The following is a 19,754-nucleotide window of genomic DNA, read 5'->3' as shown; positions in this document are numbered from 1 at the left end:
ATAACCCGCTGCGCTACAGCCCGACTTCTGAGCTCCCTCATTTAAAAAAAAATTTTTAATATTCACTTATTTATTCCCTTTTGTTGCCCTTGTTTTTATTTTTGTAGTTATTTTAAAATATTTTTATTACTTATTTATTTTCCCTTTTGTTGCCCTTTTTGTTGTTGTTGTTGTAGTTATTGATGTCGTTGTTGTTAGATAGGACAGAGAAATTGAGAGGAGGGGAAGACGGGGGGGGGGGGTGGGAGAAAGACACCTGCAGATCTGCTTCACCATTTGTGAAGCGACTCCCCTGCAGGTGGGGAGCCAGGGACTCAAACCGGGATCCTTAAGCCGGTCCTTACGCTTTGTGCCACATACGCTTAACCAGCTGCACTACCACCCGACTCCCCAATTTTTTTTTTTTTAGAGATGTCACAAACAGAATTGTCTTAATGGAATTGACTGGTCAAAAACAATAAAAGAAACTATGAGTGTTTCAAGAACTTTACCTTGGCATTTTTCTGGATCAGGCAACACTTTGGACCTTCTTTGAGGTAAATTTATTCTCGGATCCCCAACTGTGAGTCCTAGAATAGTACCTGCAGGAATTTCTGCTGGCGATGCTACTCCTTTAAACAAAAGAAAAAAGAAAAAAAAAACACTTATACAATGTCACTCACAATACCTCAAGTTTTCTTTATTTTTAAACTAGAGCACTGCTCAGCCGGCTGGCTTACAATGGTGCCAGTAATAGAAACGGACACACTGGATCTTCAAGTGAGCTTTATATAACCACCATCCTATTTTCTCAGCCCCAATGCCTACTTTTCTAATGAAGTTTTCTTCTTAGCTATTTATTTGAAACTAGGCATCACTTCCTCCCCCCCCCACTGATACTTGTAAAGAATTTAACATCATGAAATCAAAAAATTAGGGACCAAAAGGTGGCATACCTGGTTAAACACATACATTACAGTGCACAAGAACTCAAGTTCAAGTCCCCAGTCCTCACCTTCAGGGGGAAAGCTTCACAGTGGTGAAGCAGGGCTGCAGATGTCTCTCCTGTCTCTTTCCCTCTCTACCTCCTCCATCACTCCTCTATCCAATAAGAAAGAAAAGAAAAATACTTTAAATAAAGAGTAGGTTGTTTCCCAACATGGACATGCTTTTTTTTTTTTTTGTCTTGTCTCCAGGGTTACTGCTGGGGCTCGGTGCCTGTACCACGAATCCACTGCTCCTAGAGGCCATTTTTTCCCTTTTGTTGCCCTTGTTGTTTTATCATTATTGTTATTACTGTTGTCACTGTTGTTGGATAGGACAGAGAGAAATGGAGAGAGGAGGGAAAGACAGAGAGGGGAAAGACAGACATCTGCAGACCTGCTTCACCACTTGTGAATCGACCCACCCCCCGCAGGTGGGGTGCCGGGGGCTTGAACCCAGATACTTGAGCTGGTCCTTGTGCTTTGCGCTATGTGCGCTTAACCTGCTGCGTTACCATCTGGCCCCCTGTTTTTCTTTATTTTCTTTCTTTCTTTATTTTTTAAGGTCCTGATATTTGAGAGTTCTTTTTTTTAAAAAATAATTTATTTCTTTATCGGGGAATTAATGTTTTACATTCAACAGTAAATACAATAGTTTGTACATGCATAACATTCCCCAGATTCCCATTTAACAATACAACCCCCACTATGTCATTCATCATCTTTCATGGACCTGTATTCTCCCAACCCACCCACCCACCCCAGAGTCTTTTACTTTGGTGTAATACTCCAATTCCATTTCAGGTTCGACTTGTGTTTTCTTCTTTTCTTAAAGAATTTATTTATTTATTCATGAGAAAGACTAGAGGAGAGAGAAAGAACCAGCCATCACTCTGGTACATGTGCTGCCGGGGATCGAACTCAGGACCTCATGCTTGAAGAGTCCAGTGCCTTAGCCACTGGGCCACTTCCTGGACCACATTTACCCCTCAGGTTCGGTGCCAGCATTACTACAGTGATTTTTTTTTTCTTTTTCTTTTTTCCTTTCTATTTTTATTTGATAGGACAGAGAGAAATTGAGATCGGTTGGAGAGGGGAGATACAGAGAGAAAGGCAGACACCTGCAGACCTGCTTCACAGCTTCTGAAGCATCCCCCCTTCAGGCGGGGACTTGAACCCGGACTCAACAGGGTACGCCACCACTTCAGCTCATGTTGTATTTCCATCAATAACTACCGTAGCCTTATACAAACTTACAATTGTACAAGAAAAAAATATGTAGATTATCATTTAATACCTGGCATAAGGTTTTAGTTTTGTTTTTCTGCCACAAGGGTTATCGCTAGGGCTCAGTGTCTGCACACCACTGCTCTGTGGCTTTCTTCTTGCACTCAATCTTTTTTATGATACAGAGAACAGAGAGAGAGAAACACCAAGACACTTGCAGTACTGCTCCACTGCTCGTGAAGCTTCCTCCTGCAGGCGAAGACCGAGGGTCTGAACCCTAGTTCTTCTGCGTTGTAATATGTGCACTGTCATCTGAGCTGCTAGGTAGAAGCATTCATCTATCACAGGATGCCACTTACTTAGAATGCTGACATTTCATTTGTCTGTTGTCATTTTTTCCCCCTTCAAAACCAAATTGAAAGTGCATATTCTATTCAGGTTTCGGCAACTTTCTTGAGTTGCTTCCATGCTCTATTACAACAAAAACTGTATGTAGGAAGACCAACTGCAAAATGTTCTTTTTACACTTTCCCCAGACTCCATTCTTTTTCAGTACATCCCAGTTACTCCCTCTGTGTACCTCCCAACAATTTAAAAGTGGCTTCTTGTCTGTGGTGAAGCGACACATTCTCAGGATTCTTGCAGGTCTCAATCCACCACTGGTGAGGTGTCTTCTCCGTGTCCTCTCCTCCCTAAAAATAATAATAACAACTTACCATCACCAGACAAATCTGACCTGAAACTTTTGTTATGGGTGGGATATCGGTCACCTACTCTTATTTTCTGCATGTGGGAATTAATGTTTTATGGAGCTAGGGGAATCACCACTATACTTAACACAGTAATGAACACCAAACCAACTAACTAATTAGAAGTAAGGACAGTTTTACACATCTCTCAAGACTTTATATATTAGGAAAATATATGCATGGTGTTCAGAGAACTACCTAACTATGCAACTCATGCCTATATTTTCTCCAACATAGCTCACCTGAAAGTGGTTTTGCTCCTGCAACTGCCAACTCACCACTATGAATTTAATAAAACCTTCATCAACAAAGGAAAAACAAACCAATACCTCCAGTACCTTTTGAAGAAATCTTCAGCTAAAAGAGAAAGAATTACTAGAGTACTCCTGGAAATTTCACCTAAGATAAACAAGTACTTGACTTGAATATTTTCTACAGCGTTAGAAACTGGGCAAGGTTTCAGGCACATTCCCAGAAAGAGAACACAGAACCATAATTCAAAGTTCAGCAAAGTAGTTGTAGCAGAGGAGCTGGGTGGTGGTAAAGCGGGCTAAGTACACCTATTACCATGTGCAAGTAACTGGGTTTGAGCCCCCATTCCCCACATGCAGGGGAATGCTTCCTAAGTAGTGAAGGAGGTCTGCTGGTGACTATATTTCTCTCTCCCTATCATCCCTTTCCCTTTCAATTTCTTTCTGTCCTATCCAATAAAAGGAAGGGAAGAAGAAAAGAGAGAAAGAAAGATGGTCGATTCATAGCGTTGACATCAAGCCCCAGCAACAACTCTGGTGGCAAAAAAAGTAGTAACCTTATGCAGCTATCAAGAACAATGAACCCACCTTCTCTGACCCATCTTGGACAGAGCTAGAAGGAATTATGTTAAGTCAGCTAAGTCAGAACGATAAAGATGAGTATGGGATGATCCCACTCATCAACAGCAGTTGAGTAAGAAGATCTGAAAGGGAAACTAAAAGCAGGACCTGAGCAAATTGTAAGTAGGGCACCAAAGTAAAAACCCTGTGGTGAGGGGTAGACATGCAGCTTCCTGGGCCAGTGGGGGGTGGGAGTGGGTGGGAGGGATGGGTCACAGTCTTTTGGTGGTGGGAATGGTGTTTATGTACACTCCTAGTAAAATGTAGTCATATAAATCACTAGTTAATTAATATGAGGGGGGGGAATTAATTGTATGTCTCGAAGTTTCTTAAAACACAAACTGAATCTTTTTAATATATAGGCTGTGTAATTGATATGCAGACTCTCTCAAAAGCCTAGACCAAGTAGATCAGAAGCAACCAATAGCACAGCTATATACAAGATACTGTGTACTGTACAGCAAACCCTAACAAAAGGACTTTTCAAAGTTAACCCAATTACCAAATAATGTGATGATAACATTAACTATTGATTGTCTTTTTGAACCCTAAGACAGCAGGAACCTCACATCTCCACTATAGAGCCCCTACTTCCCCCAGTCCTGGAACCCTTGGATAGGGCCCACTTTCCCATATACCTCTCCCAATCCATATCAAATAATAGCGCATCTGCCGATCACAACCTAACCAACGCAACGACTGCCACCTCAACATGCTTCTCTTCAGACTGTGTCCAGAGACTTCAGGTGTGGAATGACAACCCTTCAGCTTCATTACTTGGGTGAGACCTTTCCTTTCATAGTATACTCTAATTCCATCTCAGGTGGTTCACTTTCTAACAAAGTCCCATAACCTAGATATACACCAGTTTCTGTGAGAGAGAGCATATGTTCACATGTATCCATAAACTAATGCAAAATATATAGCTGAAAGCAGAAGTACACTAGAGTTTGCAGTGAGTACCTCCCTAACACTTCCTCTCCACTATTCCAAGCTTGGGATCCATGATTGCTCAACAATTTGTTTGGCTTCGTATGTTAACTCTCTTTTCAGTCACCAGGTTCCAGATGTCATCAGGATGCCGGCCAGGCTTCCCTGGACTGAAGACCCCACCAATGTGTCCTGGAGCTCCGCTTCCCCAGAGACCCACCCTACTAGGGAGAGAGGCAGACTGGGAGTATGGACCGACCAGTCAACGCCCGAGTTCAGCGGGGAAGCAATTACAGAAGCCAGACCTTCTACCTTCTGCAACCCACAATGACCCTGGGTCCATGCTCCCAGAGGGATAGAGAATGGGAAAGCTATCAGGGGAGGGGGTGGGTTATGGAGACTGGGTGGTGGGAATTGTGTGGAGTTGTACCCCTCCTACCCTATGGTTTTGTTAATTAATCCTTTCTTAAATAAAAAAGAAAAAAAAAAGTAGTAAGCTGTAACAAAAATGCCCTTTATCACCCAGAAACTTGGGTAGCACCTCTAACACCAAACTTTCTTTTGTTTAATTTATTTTTTATTTTCTTTAATTATCTTAATTTTATTTACTGGATAGAGACAGCCAGAAATCAAGAGGGAAGGTGGTGATAGAGAGGGAGAGACAGACCCTTGCAGGTGGAGACTGGGGGCTTGAACCTGGGTCCTTGTGCACTGTAACATGCGCACTCAACCAGGTGCGCTGCCACTTGGCCCTATATGAAACTCTCTTTACTCATATGAAGTAAATTTATTTTAAATTAAATTTGGGAGGGGGTCACCAAGGGAAAAGGGAAATAGAGAGGGGCCAGGTGGTAGCACACCTGGTTAAGCACACACATTATAGTGCACAAGGACCCAGGTTCAAGCCCCTGGTCCCCAGCTGTAGGAGGAAAGCTTCCCAAGAGGTAAAGCAGGTCTGCAGGTCTCTCTCAGTCTCTTTCCCTCTCTACCTTTCCCTTTCCTCTCAACTTCTCTGTCTCTATCCAATAATAAATTAAAAAAAATAATAATAATAAAAAAGTCAGTCCTATAAAGAGAGAGAGAGAGATAGAGACGTGTAGCAATGGTTCACCACTTGTGAAGCTGTCCCCTTGTAAGTGGAAACCGGAGGCTTAAACCTGGGTTCTTACACATAGTAGCATGTACCCTCTACCAGGTGTGCCACCACCCAGCCCCTTGTTTTTGTAAAATACAATTTTTCATTAATTAAGCTTAAAGGTATAAATCTACTTTGTTAGTCACAATAGTCACATTTTCAGAGCTCAGTAGACACATGTGGCTATTGGACAAAAAGATACATCATCCTCACAAAAAGTTCTGTTGGGCAGAAGCTAAGATATAGTGGACATAGTGTCCTTAACATTTTCAGGAGTCAGACTATTCAAATATTTTGAATATGCATCCAAAAAAAAAAATTCTCTTGGCCTGGGAAGTAGTGCACAAGCCTCAGACTCTCAAGCATGAAGTCCCCAGTTCAACCACCACAATAACCCGTGTCAGAGTGATGCTCTGGCTCTCTCTCCTGTCATTCAAAAAATGTCATGCACTTTCAGGGATGTTAGGGTCTACCTATTCCATGCCTATAGAGTAGATTTAAGTTGGTTTACGTTACTACATTCACCTAGCTTTGTAGTTCAAAGAGAAGTAAAGTAAAGTAAAGTAAAGATGTTAAAGTCTTGTGCGATACGCAACAACAGGGGAGAAAACACCTACAGGCCATGAATCCACGTTGCCACACTGTGTATAAGGCTTCACAAATGTGCTGAAGATGTATGACTAAGACAAAACATTATAGCGGTACTGATGCTTACGGCGTGAGCAGAAGCAGCCTTTAGTGCCTCGGTTAGGATGGAATGGGAAAGTGGTCCAATCAGCCGGAACCTGTTCATCTCCATTGTCAGATCACTGGAAGAGAGTAAAAGGTCTTAAAACAGAAACTTCTAACATACGCGACATCTGTGTTACTGGCAATAACAGAGCGAGCACGCCTTCACCAGACATTTTCCAAGCACGGTCATCCTTTGCACCTGATTATAATTCCTGTGGTCGGAGAGGTCCAAGAATATGGCTGGTGTGGATCTCTAGTTCCATCCCCGCACAGTTTTTTAATTGGCTTAGCATTTTCTCCATCGTCTTTCCATTTCCTTTTCTTGCCAGTTTTCTCATCAGGCAGTTCACTTTGGTTTCCTTCCTGGGGTGGTATCAGAAGGGGATCCTGAATGCAGACAGTTGATTCCATGTGTTGTGTACACTGGCACGTGACTTTTATTTCCTCTAAGATATCCTAGGGATATATTTAAACGTTTTACTTTAAAATTCTAGAATTGGTAATCTACTACAGTTTATGTATTTATTTATTTCTTTACTGCAGTGCTGAGGCCTCACACATGCATGACTTCACTATTCCCACATTGCTTTTTCAGTTAGACAGAGACTGACAGACCATAGCACTGAAGCTGACCCAGTCCATGGCTCTAACCAGGACACATGTAATGGCAAAGCTCACGCTCTGAAGACATTATAAGCCTGTGCTGATTTAATCTGTTAATTCCTCTTTAGAACCTCACATCTGTGTCCCTTCATAAATTAAGCTAAACTCACCATCATCAAAAGTGTTTTCTGAGTAGTACACAACACATAAACCAAAATGGAACCTCTAGATATCAGAGATTAATGAAAGTTCTGCCACTGCAGTTCTGGTCAAAATATAAAACAATTTAAAGTGGAAAATTACAGTCTGCTGTATGAAATTAATGAGTATATTAAAAGAAAAAAGCTGAGCTAAATACAGTATTAAAAATACAAAGTGTGGAGAGGGAGTAAATAGCATAATGGTTATGCAAAGAGACTTTCATGCCTGAGGTTTCAAAGTCCCAGGTTCAATCCCCCACAGCATCATAAGACAGTGCTGATCAGAGCTCTTATTAAAAAAGAATAAAAAAAAGGGGAGGGGGAACCAGGTGGTAGCATACCCAGTTAAGCACACACATTACCATGTGCAAGGACCAAGGGTTCAAACCCCTACTCCCCACCTACAGGAGGCCTCTCTTTCTCCCTCTTTCTCTCTCTCTCCCTCCCACCTCTCTCAATTTCTCTGTCCCACTTAATAAAAATAGAAAGAAAAATAAATAAAATACAAATTGGGGCCAGCTAGTGACAGTCCTGGCTGAATGCACATATGGTGACAAGGGACCCAGGTTCAAGCTCCCAGTCCCTACCTACAGGGAAAGCTTCAAAAGCAGTGAAACAATGCTGCAGGTCTCCCTCTCTCCCTCTCTGTCTCTCTCTCTACCTTCCCCATCCCGCTCAGTTTCTGTCTCTATCCCAAATAAATATTGTTTTATATTACATTATTACGAATCAGAATTATGAAAAGATTTTAAAAATACAAATTACTCCAAAATAATTTTTCATCTTCAAATAGGTTCAACAAACACCTAGAGACCAGTGAACCAACTCAGATACAGTGGAAGTGATTGTCTAAAAGCAACATTTCAAATCATTTGCCCAAGGCTGTTTTTTATCTCTATCTCTATTTAAAATCTTGCTTAAAAAAAAAAAAAGGCAATGACTTGAAATGTTGCTTTTAGACAAACATTTCTATAATCTGAGTTGGTTCACTGGTCTCTAAGTATTTGTTGAGCCTTTATGAAGATGAGAAATTACTTGAGTAATTTGTATTTTTAAAATCTTTACTCATAACTCTGATCCATAATAATGTATTTTTACAACAATATTTATTTATTTAGGAAGATGGAGTAGCAGCTCAAGAACGCATTACATGGCATACTTAAATGGTGCTCCAGGTTGGATCCTTGTTGGAAAGGACAAAATGCCTCAGAACAAGCCAAACAGCCACTGCTATTTTGTGTACTACTTTTTGCCGTGCATGAGACTCAACAGTCCCACCCTACACATACAAACACAGGAAAAAATACTAGTACTGAGGTTGCTCTCTATCTCTGTCTGAAAAAGAGCCTAGAGTGGTGAAGGCCTGGTAGGAAAGAATTCAAAGTTTCACTTGACAACTATAATTTACAGGTTACAACTTATAAATATACAGCTATCAATTTTTCATATTATTTAATTTTCTACTGTACTGATTTCTAACAGTGATCAAGAATGCAGTAGAAGTAATGGAGACCACAGCTGGGGCCCTAGTCAGGGAGTCCTGAGATTCCCAAACAGACATGATGGGCCTAGACCTCCAATAAATCCCTCTCTCCATTGTTACTGGTCATCTCTATCAGGAGCAACACAATAGATCCCTTTGTGGGACCCCATAGGACCTTGCCCTCAACTTGGATCAACAATGGTAGAGAATGTTCCATCCTCCAAAGGGAGGATGGACAATATACTCTATGCTACACCTGAGGAAGATGGGTCCTGAAATTGGGGCATCTTGGAACGTACCTACTCATAACCACAGAATGTGAGCTCAGATATACAAGGATGCAGAGGTCACATAGGCTCCTAAGCTGAATATGGGCCCCACATCACATCAAATCAATGGGGTTTATAGTTAACAATATTTATACACCTTTCCCATATTTGGGAGCTACTCTCTTCCCTGATTCAGCTTTCTGGTCCTTTTTCCAGCCATGACATCATCTCCCCAGACAATAACCTGGATCCACCTGCATAACAGATTTCAGGCTCAGGGGAAAAAACAAAACAAAAAACTAGTATAGACACAGGCCCTTTAGAATATAACTAAAATATGCCTACTAGCTATCTATAAACGGAGGACCTCCCCCTTCATCTGCATTATTCCAGCCTTTTAGGATCATGATTAGTCAACAATTTGTTTGGCTTTACATATTAACTCTTTTTAGCCACCAGGTTCCAGATGCTAGCATGATGCCAACCAGACTTCACTGGACAGACAACCCCACCAATGTGTCCTGGAGCTCTGCTTCCCCAGAGCCCCGCACCACTAGGGAAAGAGAGAGACAGGCTGGGAGTACGGATCGACCTGTCAACGCCCATGTTCAGTGGGGAAGCAATTACAGAAGCCAGACCTTCCACCTTCTGCACCCCACAATGACCTTGGGTCCATACTCTCAGAGGGATAAAGAATAGGAAAGCTATCAGAGGAGGGGATGGGATATGGAGTTCTTATGGTGGGAATTGTGTGGAGTTGTACCCCTCTTATCCTATGGTTTTGTCAATGGCTCCTTTTTAAAAATAAATGAGAGAAAAAAAAAAAAAGTAATGGACAAAGTGGCCCAGGAGGTAGCAGTGTATAACATGTTTAATTCATAGACATGAGGTCCCAAGTTTGACCCCGGACATCACGTATGCCAGAGTGATGCCCTGGTTCTCTCATTCTCTCCCCAACAAACAAACAAGTAAAAATCTTACCTGTTTCAGAGTTGGATGAAGCCAGATCCACAACTGCCTGCTCTCAGAATTGTCCCCAAGTGTCCCCTCAGACTTCCAAATAAATGTTACAGGGCCCAACATTGCTCTGGGGTATTTATGTGCCCGGTAAAGCATGAGACTACCTTGACGCCTTCCAGACAAACACTGAACTGCAGCAAAAGTCAATCCTGACATAAACAAAAATAAAACCCATTATTCCAGTTCTTGAGACTGCAGCATTATCTTGCCTATAACCATACCATGACATAATATCTGTCCCCATGAGAGATGAAAATCAAAGTTTTGATCATTACCTAAATCCAAGCCTGCCACATAGTTAAGTTCTCAGTAAATATTAATTGAAATGAATGGCTTAGTGAGATTTTAGTTTCATTCTGTCTAAATTCATGCCACTGGAACAATGGTTCTCTCATTTTACACCTGACAATGTCAGAATTACTTTAAAAATCACCCCAGTTTTCCTTACAGAAGCATACTCATTCAAAATCACTAACACAAAGGCTGGGGTAGATAGCACAATGGTTATGCAGACAGACTCTCATAGCTGAGGCTACAAAGTCTCAGCTTCAATCACCCACACCACTGTAAGCCAGAGCTGAGCAGTGCTGGAGGGTTGGGGGGTGATGGACTAACACACATGAACTCAAGACACTCACATGCACCCTGGCAGCAGACATTAAGTATGCCTAAGTGTGCAAAGACTGAAATGCAACTTGGCTTTGAAACAATTTACCTGTGTCTATGCTACACATGGGAGAAAGTGCCTTTAGTATTTCTTCTTCTTTGCCTTTCAACTCCAAGCAACAATAGTAGGATAAGTCCTGTGCAAAGAAAAGTGCAGCAATTAAATATTTAGAAAATAGTGTGGGTGGAAACTGGAAAAACTACACCAGAGAAACTTCTGGCAGTTACAGGCATAGACTACATTATTAAAGTTATTTCATAAGCCAAAAATCTGAGGCCTATATATTTCTCCTACATTAGCAAATATTAAGCCAGTCTGAGTAAAGTCAAAGCGAATTTGCATTTTAAATATGTACATTAGGGTCGTACTTTTCAGGAGAAAAAATGTGTGTTCATATGTAGGGTATGAAACTATTGCCTCTAAGCAAAGGATTATGCCTCCTCCAAATCTACCTAATTAAAAAGATATATATATATATATATATATATATATATATATTTTTTTTTTTTTTAAGCCTCAAATAACAAATGTTGGTGAGGATATGGAACCTTGTGCATTGCTGGTGGGGACACAAAATGATGTAGCCTTTCTGTAGTGTGGGAATGCCTCAAAATAAGCACACATAAGCAGGGTGGTGGCACACCTGGTTGAACACTTATGTTACAGTGCACAGGACCCAGGTTTGAGCCCCCAGTCCCCACCTATAGGGGGAAAGTTTTGCAAGTGGTGAAGCAGTGCTGCAGGTATGTCTCCCTGTCTCTCTTCCTATCTCCCCTTTCCCTCTCAATTTCTGACCATCTCTATCCAACAAATAAAGATAATTAAAAATATATATATACTGTGTATTCCAGCAATTCCTAGGACCACATCCGCGAATGATGTTTTGGGTTCTCTCTCATTCTCTCTCTCTCTCTCTCTCTCATTAAATCAAATCTTTAAAAGTCACATATCATCAGGGCCAGTCAGTGGTGCGCCTAGTTGAGTACCCAAACTACCATGCACAGTGAGTCCTCACTTCCTTCCTGCAAGGGGGGACATTTCACAAGCAGTGAAGCAGGTATGTAGCTGTCAATCTTTCTCACCTCTCTCCTCCCTCAATTTCTCTGTCCTAGCAAATAAAATAGAAAAAAAAAAAATTATCATGGCCCAGGAGACACAGTGGTAAACCTCTATCTAGACTTAGTCTGAGTCCTGAGTTCCCAGGCACAGCAACATGCCAGAATTGATGCTCTGGGGTGTCCCTTTCTTTTTTCTGCCATTAATGAAATCAATAAAAAATTTAAAAATCGGGAATTGGGCAGTAGCGCAGTGGGTTAGGCACAGGTGGCGCAAAGTGCAAGACCCGGCTAAGGATCCAGGTTCGAGCCCCCGGCTCCCCACCTACAAGGGAGTCGCTTCACTGGCGGTGAGGGAGGTCTGCAGATGTCTTTCTCTCCCTCTCTCGTCTTCCCCTCCTCTCTCGATTTCTCTCTGTTCTATAAAACAACAATGACATTAATAACAACAATAATAACTACAACAATGGCAACAAAAAGGAATAAATAAATATTAACAAAAAATTTAAAAATCATAAATTAACTTACAAAAGCTATTCTACATGAAATAAAGATTAATAAAACAGCAAGCAGGGGAGGCAGCACAGTGGTATGTAGCATACATGCACAAGGTCCTGCATCCTTTCCCCAGCATCAAATTTAAAAATGGATAAAGTCAACTAGGAAAACATACCTGAAGAAGACATCCATTGGTCATGGCCCTATAGCAAGCTCTGTGGCTCTTGACTGTTGGCCTCTCCCCCAGGCAGTAGCCCCACTTCTTAATCATGTGAAACCTTTTGGCATGCCAGATATGTGTTTCTAACCATATGTTCTTTTTCTGTCTGCGGTTAAATTCCAGCGTCCGGTTTATGTGACATCTTCGAGCTTTATGGCATTTATTTTTTGAATGTTCCTTTTTCTGATGAACTGCTTTCTCTGCCTATATTTTCAAGGAGACAGACTTGTTTATTCTATCACGAAACAAGATTGAATGTTAAGAATTCAAGCAATTACAACAATGAAAACAGCAAAGGCAACAAAAAGGGGAAATGAATAAGTAAATATTTAAAAAAATTAAAATAAAAAAAAGAATTCAAGCAATTAACTAAGTAAGAAAGGGATTCCAAATGCTATATTTAATAGCAGCTATAACAGCCAATAGTTTCATTTACTTGGAGAACAGGAAAAAGAATAATAATGATTAAGCCAACAATTATGCAAAATGAACATGCTGTTTTTTGGTTTTCAATCTAAGAAATCTGATTAGGGCATGGCCAGCAATGGCACAGTGGCTAAAGCCATCAACTCGCAAGCATCAAGTCCCAAATTTAAGCGCCACCAATATGTGTCAGTGTGATGCTCTGGTTGGCTCTCTCTCTGCTGACTTATTATTTATTTTAATACGCAAACGAATATTTTAAAAATAAATTTCCTTACATTGCTAGTTCTCCATTTCTTTTTACTAATAAAAATGCTTAGAATAAGGGAAACTGCTACCTCTTTCTGGGCCATCTCTTGTAACCGTCTTGGAAGACGTTTGACATTGTGGCTCATGGCTCTTCGTCTCATGTGCCGTGGCAGAGTCTGGAAGACCAGTGAATTAGAAGACTTCTGGGTCACTGCTTTCAACATAGCACTGATTTCAGCAGCTCGAGCTTGAGCAAAAGTATTAGCTGTAGAAAGAAAATAGACTCATGTTGAAAAGACAAGTCTCACAAATGGTACACATATGCCAACTGTTTCTTCAGTCTTCACTGGGCTTCATTGCTCTGGGCTAACTTTTTCAGATACAGAGAGGGGGATAAAGGCAGAAGCAGCAAGATCACAGCACTGAAGCACTGAAGCTTCTTTCAGCTCCATCGGGGATCAAACCTGAGTTGCGTGCATGGCATATATGTTTATATATAATTTATTTTAAAAAGGAGACATTAACAAAACCGTAGGATAAGAGGGATACAACGCCACACAATTCGCACTACCAGAACTCCATATCCCATCCCCTTCCCTGATAGCGTTCCCATTCTTTATCCCTCTGGGAGTATGGACCCAAGGTCATTGTGGGATGCAGAGGGACTGGCTTAATAATGCACCATCTGAACCTATGTTACAGTGCAATGATACTTCAATAAAAATTTTTTTTTAAAGTTTAAGGGCTGGGTGGTGGCACACCCGGTTGAGCGCACATGTTGCAATGTGCAAGGACCTGGGTTCAAGCCCCCAGTCCCCTCCTGCAGGGGGAAAGTTTTGTGAGTGGCAAAGCAGTGCTGCGGGTGTCTCTCTGTCTCTCTCCTTCGCTATCACACCCTTCCCTCCCTCTCAGTTTCTGGCTATCTCTGTCCAATAAATAAATATAATTTAAAAAAAAAATGTTTTAAAAAATAGCTCAAAAAAGCCTTGAATGAAATGGATTATTTAGAAGAAAAGCAGATTTGAAGTACATAAGCTTACAAGTCACCCACAACTGTTAGATTTAACACCAAAAGTGGCTATTTCATTGCTACAAAATTCTTTTTTTAATATTTATTTTATTTTCCCTTTTGCTGCCCTTGTTGTGGTTATTGATGTCGTTGTTGTTGGATAGGACAGAGACAAATGGAGAGAAGAGGGGAAGACAGAGAAGGGGAGAGAAAGACACCCGCAGACCTGCTTCACTGCCTGTGAAGCGACTCCCCTGCAGGTGGGGAGCCGGGGGTTCGATGCTATAAAATTCTGACACTATCTTCATATTCACTATTTTTCAAGTGTTCTACAAGGATTCGGTGTGGCCTTCCTAATTGGAAAAGAAAAAGCTAATGGCAAGTTTACAAATATTTTTTAAAGACATTTTTTGAAAGACATACTTATTTAGCAGCCCAAAAGGTAACACAGCGGTTAAAATGCTAGTCTTGGGCAGAAAGAAAGAAAGAAAGAAAGAAAGAAAGAAAGAAAGAAAGAAAGAAAGAAAGAAAGAAAAGAAAGAGCAGAGCAAAATAAATAGTGAACCAGGGTCAACTTAAAAAAACAAGGGACGGGGTAGACTTTTAAATATTTCTCTAAATATTTGTCAACAGGCCCTTTCAGGCCTTATACTGTCTAGATGGAGGGGAGGGGGTGTAACACAGGTCTATACCCCCAACCCCCATATATCTCTGTATTTCACATGCACACCTTATGTGGGCCTTCTGATCTTTTCATGAATTCTTAGAGAATTTTGGTTAAGTTCCTCATTTATTTATCATTTACCTTTTTTTTTAAGCATATTTTTGGTAAAGAAAACTGCTAAGAGTATGCCCCCCACCATATCTCTTTCATTAAAATAAAAATAGAGTAATGTCCACATATTTGGCAAAAAAGCAGAAAATAGTAAGGAACAAAAACCCGCTTGGAATCAAAAGCACTGTCGAGTTGTTTTTTTTTTCCGTATGTAATTATTATGCTTTTAAATGTTGTGATTATACTAATATATATATTAATATAGTCCTTTACTAAAAAAATAAACCTGTTTGTATGCCTGGGGAGTACAGGACAGTTAAGAGTACAGGACTTGTATGCCTGAGGCCCCAGTTCCACTCCCAACATCACCATATGCCAGAGCTGAGCAATGCTCTGTCTGGTGTGTGTGTGTGTGTGTGTGTGTGTGTGTGTGTGTGTCCCCTTTTTAATACTTTATTTATTTATTTTAACGAAGCATACACGGAGCCAGAGTGGGTGAGAGACTAGAGCACTCACTGCTCACTTCTGCTGTGTAGTGTTGGTGGGGATTGAACCTGGGCAAGAAAGTCTTCTGCATAGCCATTATGTTGTTTCCCCAGCCCTCTCATTCTTTCTTTTAAGGACATAAAGATATATACTTTTTTAAAATGGTTGTTGGGAAAGTCATGACATACATCTGTATACATCAATGTCAAACGTCTTCCAAGACGGTTACAAGAGATGGCCCAGAAAGAGGTAGCAGTTTTCCTTATTCTAAGCATTTTTGTTAGAAAAAAGAAATGGAAAACTAGCAGTGTAAGGAAATTTATTTTTAAAATACCTGTTTGCTTATTAAAATAAATAAAGTCATGAAAATATGTCATGACTTTCCTGACATATGATGCTAGGCTTTCTTTTCTAACTTTTATTTATTTATTTGACAGAAACAGATTGGGAAAGGGGAGATGGAGAGAGAGGGAGACCTACAGACAGCACTGCTTCACAGCTTCTGAAGCTTCTCCCTGCATGTGAGGACTGGGTGCTTGAACCTGGGTCCTTTTTCATTGTAAGTCTTGATTGTTCTCAGTGTTAAATTTAGTTTTTATCTTTGGATAATACTAGGCTGACAAAGTGGGGCAGCATTTAATATTTAAAAGGGGGCAGAGAGCAAAGATATTTTAAGATAAAGACAACAGTTGACAAGGATTTGTAAGAAAAAGGAGAGAAACTGAAGGGAAAGCAATAGGGGTCAAGGAAACTGTAACCAGAGCCCACGCCAGAGATGAGACAGCTAAAACTAGAGAGTGAAAAGGAGGAGACATGAGGTAGGTAGGATGACCAGGTCAAGACAGCACAGACAGCGCTAGAAATCGTGAGAAATCTGGCTGCACAGAAAGCAAGGAGTTTACTTCTATATAAATACCTACCAGTTATATACTTTGGAATCTCCTGAGAAGCACCTTCAGGACCAGCTTTCCATCCTCCCTTCTTTTTAAACATGATGTTGGAGGAAGACTGCTCATTTGCACCAGGGGACGAATGGTGGGTCATTTTGGTTTGCCGCTGTCGCCAAGATCCAGAATGAGACTCTAGGATAATTTTGAGGAAAAAGAAAAAAAAAGAAAAATGTCACCTCATTAGAGATAAGAATACTGGTAAAGAATTCACTGTCAGATGAAAACAGTGATGAGTTTTTTTTAATTTTATTTCCTTTTGTTGCCCTTGTTGTTTTATTGTTGTAGTTTTTATTGTTGTTGTTGGATAGGACAGAGAGAAATGGAGAGGAGGGGAAGACAGAGGGGGGAGAGAAAGACAGACACCTACAGACCTGCTTCACCGCCTGTGGAACAACTCCCCTGTAGGTGGGGAGCCCAGGCTCGAACCGGGATCCTTACGCCAGTCCTTAAGCTTTGCTCCACGCGCACTTAACCGGCTGCGCTACCACCCGACTCCCCATTGATGTGTTTTTTACTCCTAAAGCCACCTTGTAAGATGCTACTATTAGCTTCCCTTTAAAGATGCAGGATCTCAGGGAGGGCTATAAATTAACTTGCCCAAGGTCACACAGGCAGTGGGGTAGCATAATAGGGAAAAAAAAAAAAAAAAAAAAACAGAGAAAAATACCAGGGAAATATTCTCCATGTAAAACAGTGCAACCTAGATTTAAAGTCTAAGTTCCACGGGCCATCTTTGGCTCAATGACACAGCAAAATGCATTTTCCATTGAATAAGAACCTAGCCGGAGGCCCCAGCTGCCACGTGGGAGCTACATCCAATAGGAAAGTTGCCCAAGCAGTGAGGCAGCCACAGCGCCGCCGGTAGCTCTCTCCTCATTCTCTGTCTCCCGCCCCAACTGTCTCTCACCCTCTATCTAAAACTTATTTATTTGATGAAGAGTTCTATAGGATTGGTGAAATTGTACAGGCGCAAAGTACCTGCACAGCCCTGGTGGCAAAAAAAAAAAAAACATTTAAAAAAACTTAAATCTAAGTTCTCTAAAACAGTGCAATTCACATGATTTTGTACACTCGGGTCTTTCAATTTGAGGATCACTATGCTAACTTTAAGAAATAAAAGAAAAATCCGGGGCAATTTACACCATTCAGCTTTAAAGAAAATCCTTATCTGTGAAATCAGCAGAAAATAAGCAATGGGGGGGGGGGGGGGCAAGTGGTGGTACACTTGGTTGAACACACATGCTACAATGCACAAGGACCCATGTTCAAGCCCCATCTCCACCTGCAGGGGGAAAGGTCATAAGTGGTGAAGCAGTGTTGCAGGTGTCTATCTCTCTCCCTCTCTATCACTCCCTTCCCTCTCAATTTCTGGCTGTCTCTGTCCAGTAAATAAATATTTAAAACAATTAGCAATGTTCCTGCTTCTTTCCATTGCAGTGTTAATTATTATCATGCCCCTATAATCACATTTGCTCTTGTAAGGTTTTCAATAAGATATAAGATATGGATTACTGGGAGTCGGGCGGTAGCGTAGTGGGTTAAGCACAGGTGGCGCAAAGCCCAAGGACTAGCATGAGGATCCTGGTTCGAGCCCCCGGCTCCCCACATGCAGGGGAGTCACTTCACAGACGGTGAAGCAAGTCTGCAGGTGTCTGTCTTTCTCTCCCCCTCTCTGTCTTCCCCTCCTCTCTCCGTTTCTCTCTGTCCTATCCAACAATGACAACATCAATAACAATAACTACAATACAGCAATGGCAACAAAAGGGAATAAATAAATAATTAAAAAAATGTCTAAATACTTAAAAAAAAAAGATATGGATTATTGGGGTATGAATTCAGAGCTTACAAATGTCAATCAATAGCTTAATCAGAAGCCCCGTTTGGTTGCTTCCTTCTTTTTTTTTGTTTTTGTTTTTTAAATGAGGTTGCAACCAGGACCCTTTGCTCCTATCTGAGGTTCTCCTATACGGTACCTAGATTAAACCCAGGACCTCACACACATACATAATACTACTGAGTTGCCTCCCTGGTCCAATCTTTTGATTTTCAAAAATAAGTGAGGGCAGCGACTAGAGACAACAAACTACTGCTCTATAACCCCTGGCATCGTCTTGGTTCTGTTTCTGCTACTCCCATGTGGTGCTCAGCATCACACTCAGGGCCTCACGCAGGGCTCAAGAGGCTAAATCACTTCCCATGCCCTGCCCTCTGTTCTCCAAATCCTTTCCCCCATTTTTTTAATCACCTGCTTATTGTCTTCATTTTCTTACCCCCCCCCAAATCTGGCATTTTCTATTGCTGCCCAGTGAGCAACTAACACCTTCCAATCAACTTCTGAGAGTTCAATATCAGTGAATAGGATAAGACCTTTCTATTTCTTTAAGGAAATAAGAGCACTTTTAATAAATTTAATAACTGATAAGATAGTGAAATAAAACATCAGCTTTAAATAGTCACAATGATTATTTCAGTATTTCAAATAAGCTTTCAGCATTAGGAGACAGTTCAATTGGTAAAGCTTTGTCGTGTGTGAGGCCCTGGGTTTAATCCAGGTACCATATCGGAGAACCTCAAAGGGACCTCATGGATGGTGGAGCAGTGATTTGGTATCTCCCTCTCCATCTCTAAATACAGAAAATTCGGCTGGGGAGGTCAGTCAGCATGTAAGAGACCCTGGGTTCATTCCCCATGCTACATTAAATAAATAAATAAATAAATCAAACAAGGTGGAGAGGTAGCATAATGGTTATGCAAAGTCTTTCATGCCTAAAACACCAGAAATCCCAAATTCAATCCTCATTAAGTCAGACCTAAGCAGTGCTCTGATTAAAAATAAATAAACACTAGGGACTAGGTGAATTTGTAAATACAACATTTACAAATAATGAGGTTCACATACATATTTTAAATTTAACCCACTTACTAAGTGCGGTTAACTAACTGGGTGCGCCACTGCCCGGGTCCCTAACTCACTTACTATTTGGTTAACTATCAAAAGATGCTGACAGAAGAAATTTGATGCCAGGTACAGAGCACTTGATATGTATCTAACCTGATTTTTGAGTCTGGAAAGGCTTTCCGCCTCGATTATGATGCTTGCCACTTCTGTCAGCCACAAAGCCGGAGGATAATGTCACATTGGTGGGTTGGTTCCTCATTTTCTTAGCATGCTTTCTTTCTTTTGCATTAGACATTTCTGGGAGGAAAAATTATAAATTAAGTAGGATGAGAGGCAACTTA

The 19,754-nt window shown here is 41.0% G+C and overlaps 1 protein-coding gene across 1 annotated transcript in view; it reads right to left on the bottom strand.

Moving 5' to 3' along the window:
• Positions 1–19,754, bottom strand: part of POP1 (POP1 homolog, ribonuclease P/MRP subunit) — a 40,063-nt gene that overhangs the window by 19,469 nt on the left and 840 nt on the right. The window contains exons 2-11 of the mRNA XM_007532323.3: positions 19,567–19,710; positions 16,485–16,646; positions 13,384–13,559; positions 12,578–12,826; positions 10,898–10,985; positions 10,144–10,331; positions 6,807–7,063; positions 6,591–6,684; positions 2,770–2,881; positions 492–611 (exon numbers count right to left, since the gene is read on the bottom strand). Coding sequence (XP_007532385.2) covers positions 492–611; positions 2,770–2,881; positions 6,591–6,684; positions 6,807–7,063; positions 10,144–10,331; positions 10,898–10,985; positions 12,578–12,826; positions 13,384–13,559; positions 16,485–16,646; positions 19,567–19,710 — 1,590 coding nt within the window. The remainder of the gene's footprint in view (positions 1–491; positions 612–2,769; positions 2,882–6,590; positions 6,685–6,806; positions 7,064–10,143; positions 10,332–10,897; positions 10,986–12,577; positions 12,827–13,383; positions 13,560–16,484; positions 16,647–19,566; positions 19,711–19,754) is intronic.

The sequence above is a fragment of the Erinaceus europaeus genome, chromosome 8 (genome assembly GCF_950295315.1).
Source record: "Erinaceus europaeus chromosome 8, mEriEur2.1, whole genome shotgun sequence".
NCBI classification, from domain to species: Eukaryota; Metazoa; Chordata; class Mammalia; order Eulipotyphla; family Erinaceidae; genus Erinaceus; species Erinaceus europaeus.
The sequence above is the reverse complement of the archived record's forward strand: the minus strand, read 5'-3'. Positions and strand labels throughout refer to the sequence as shown.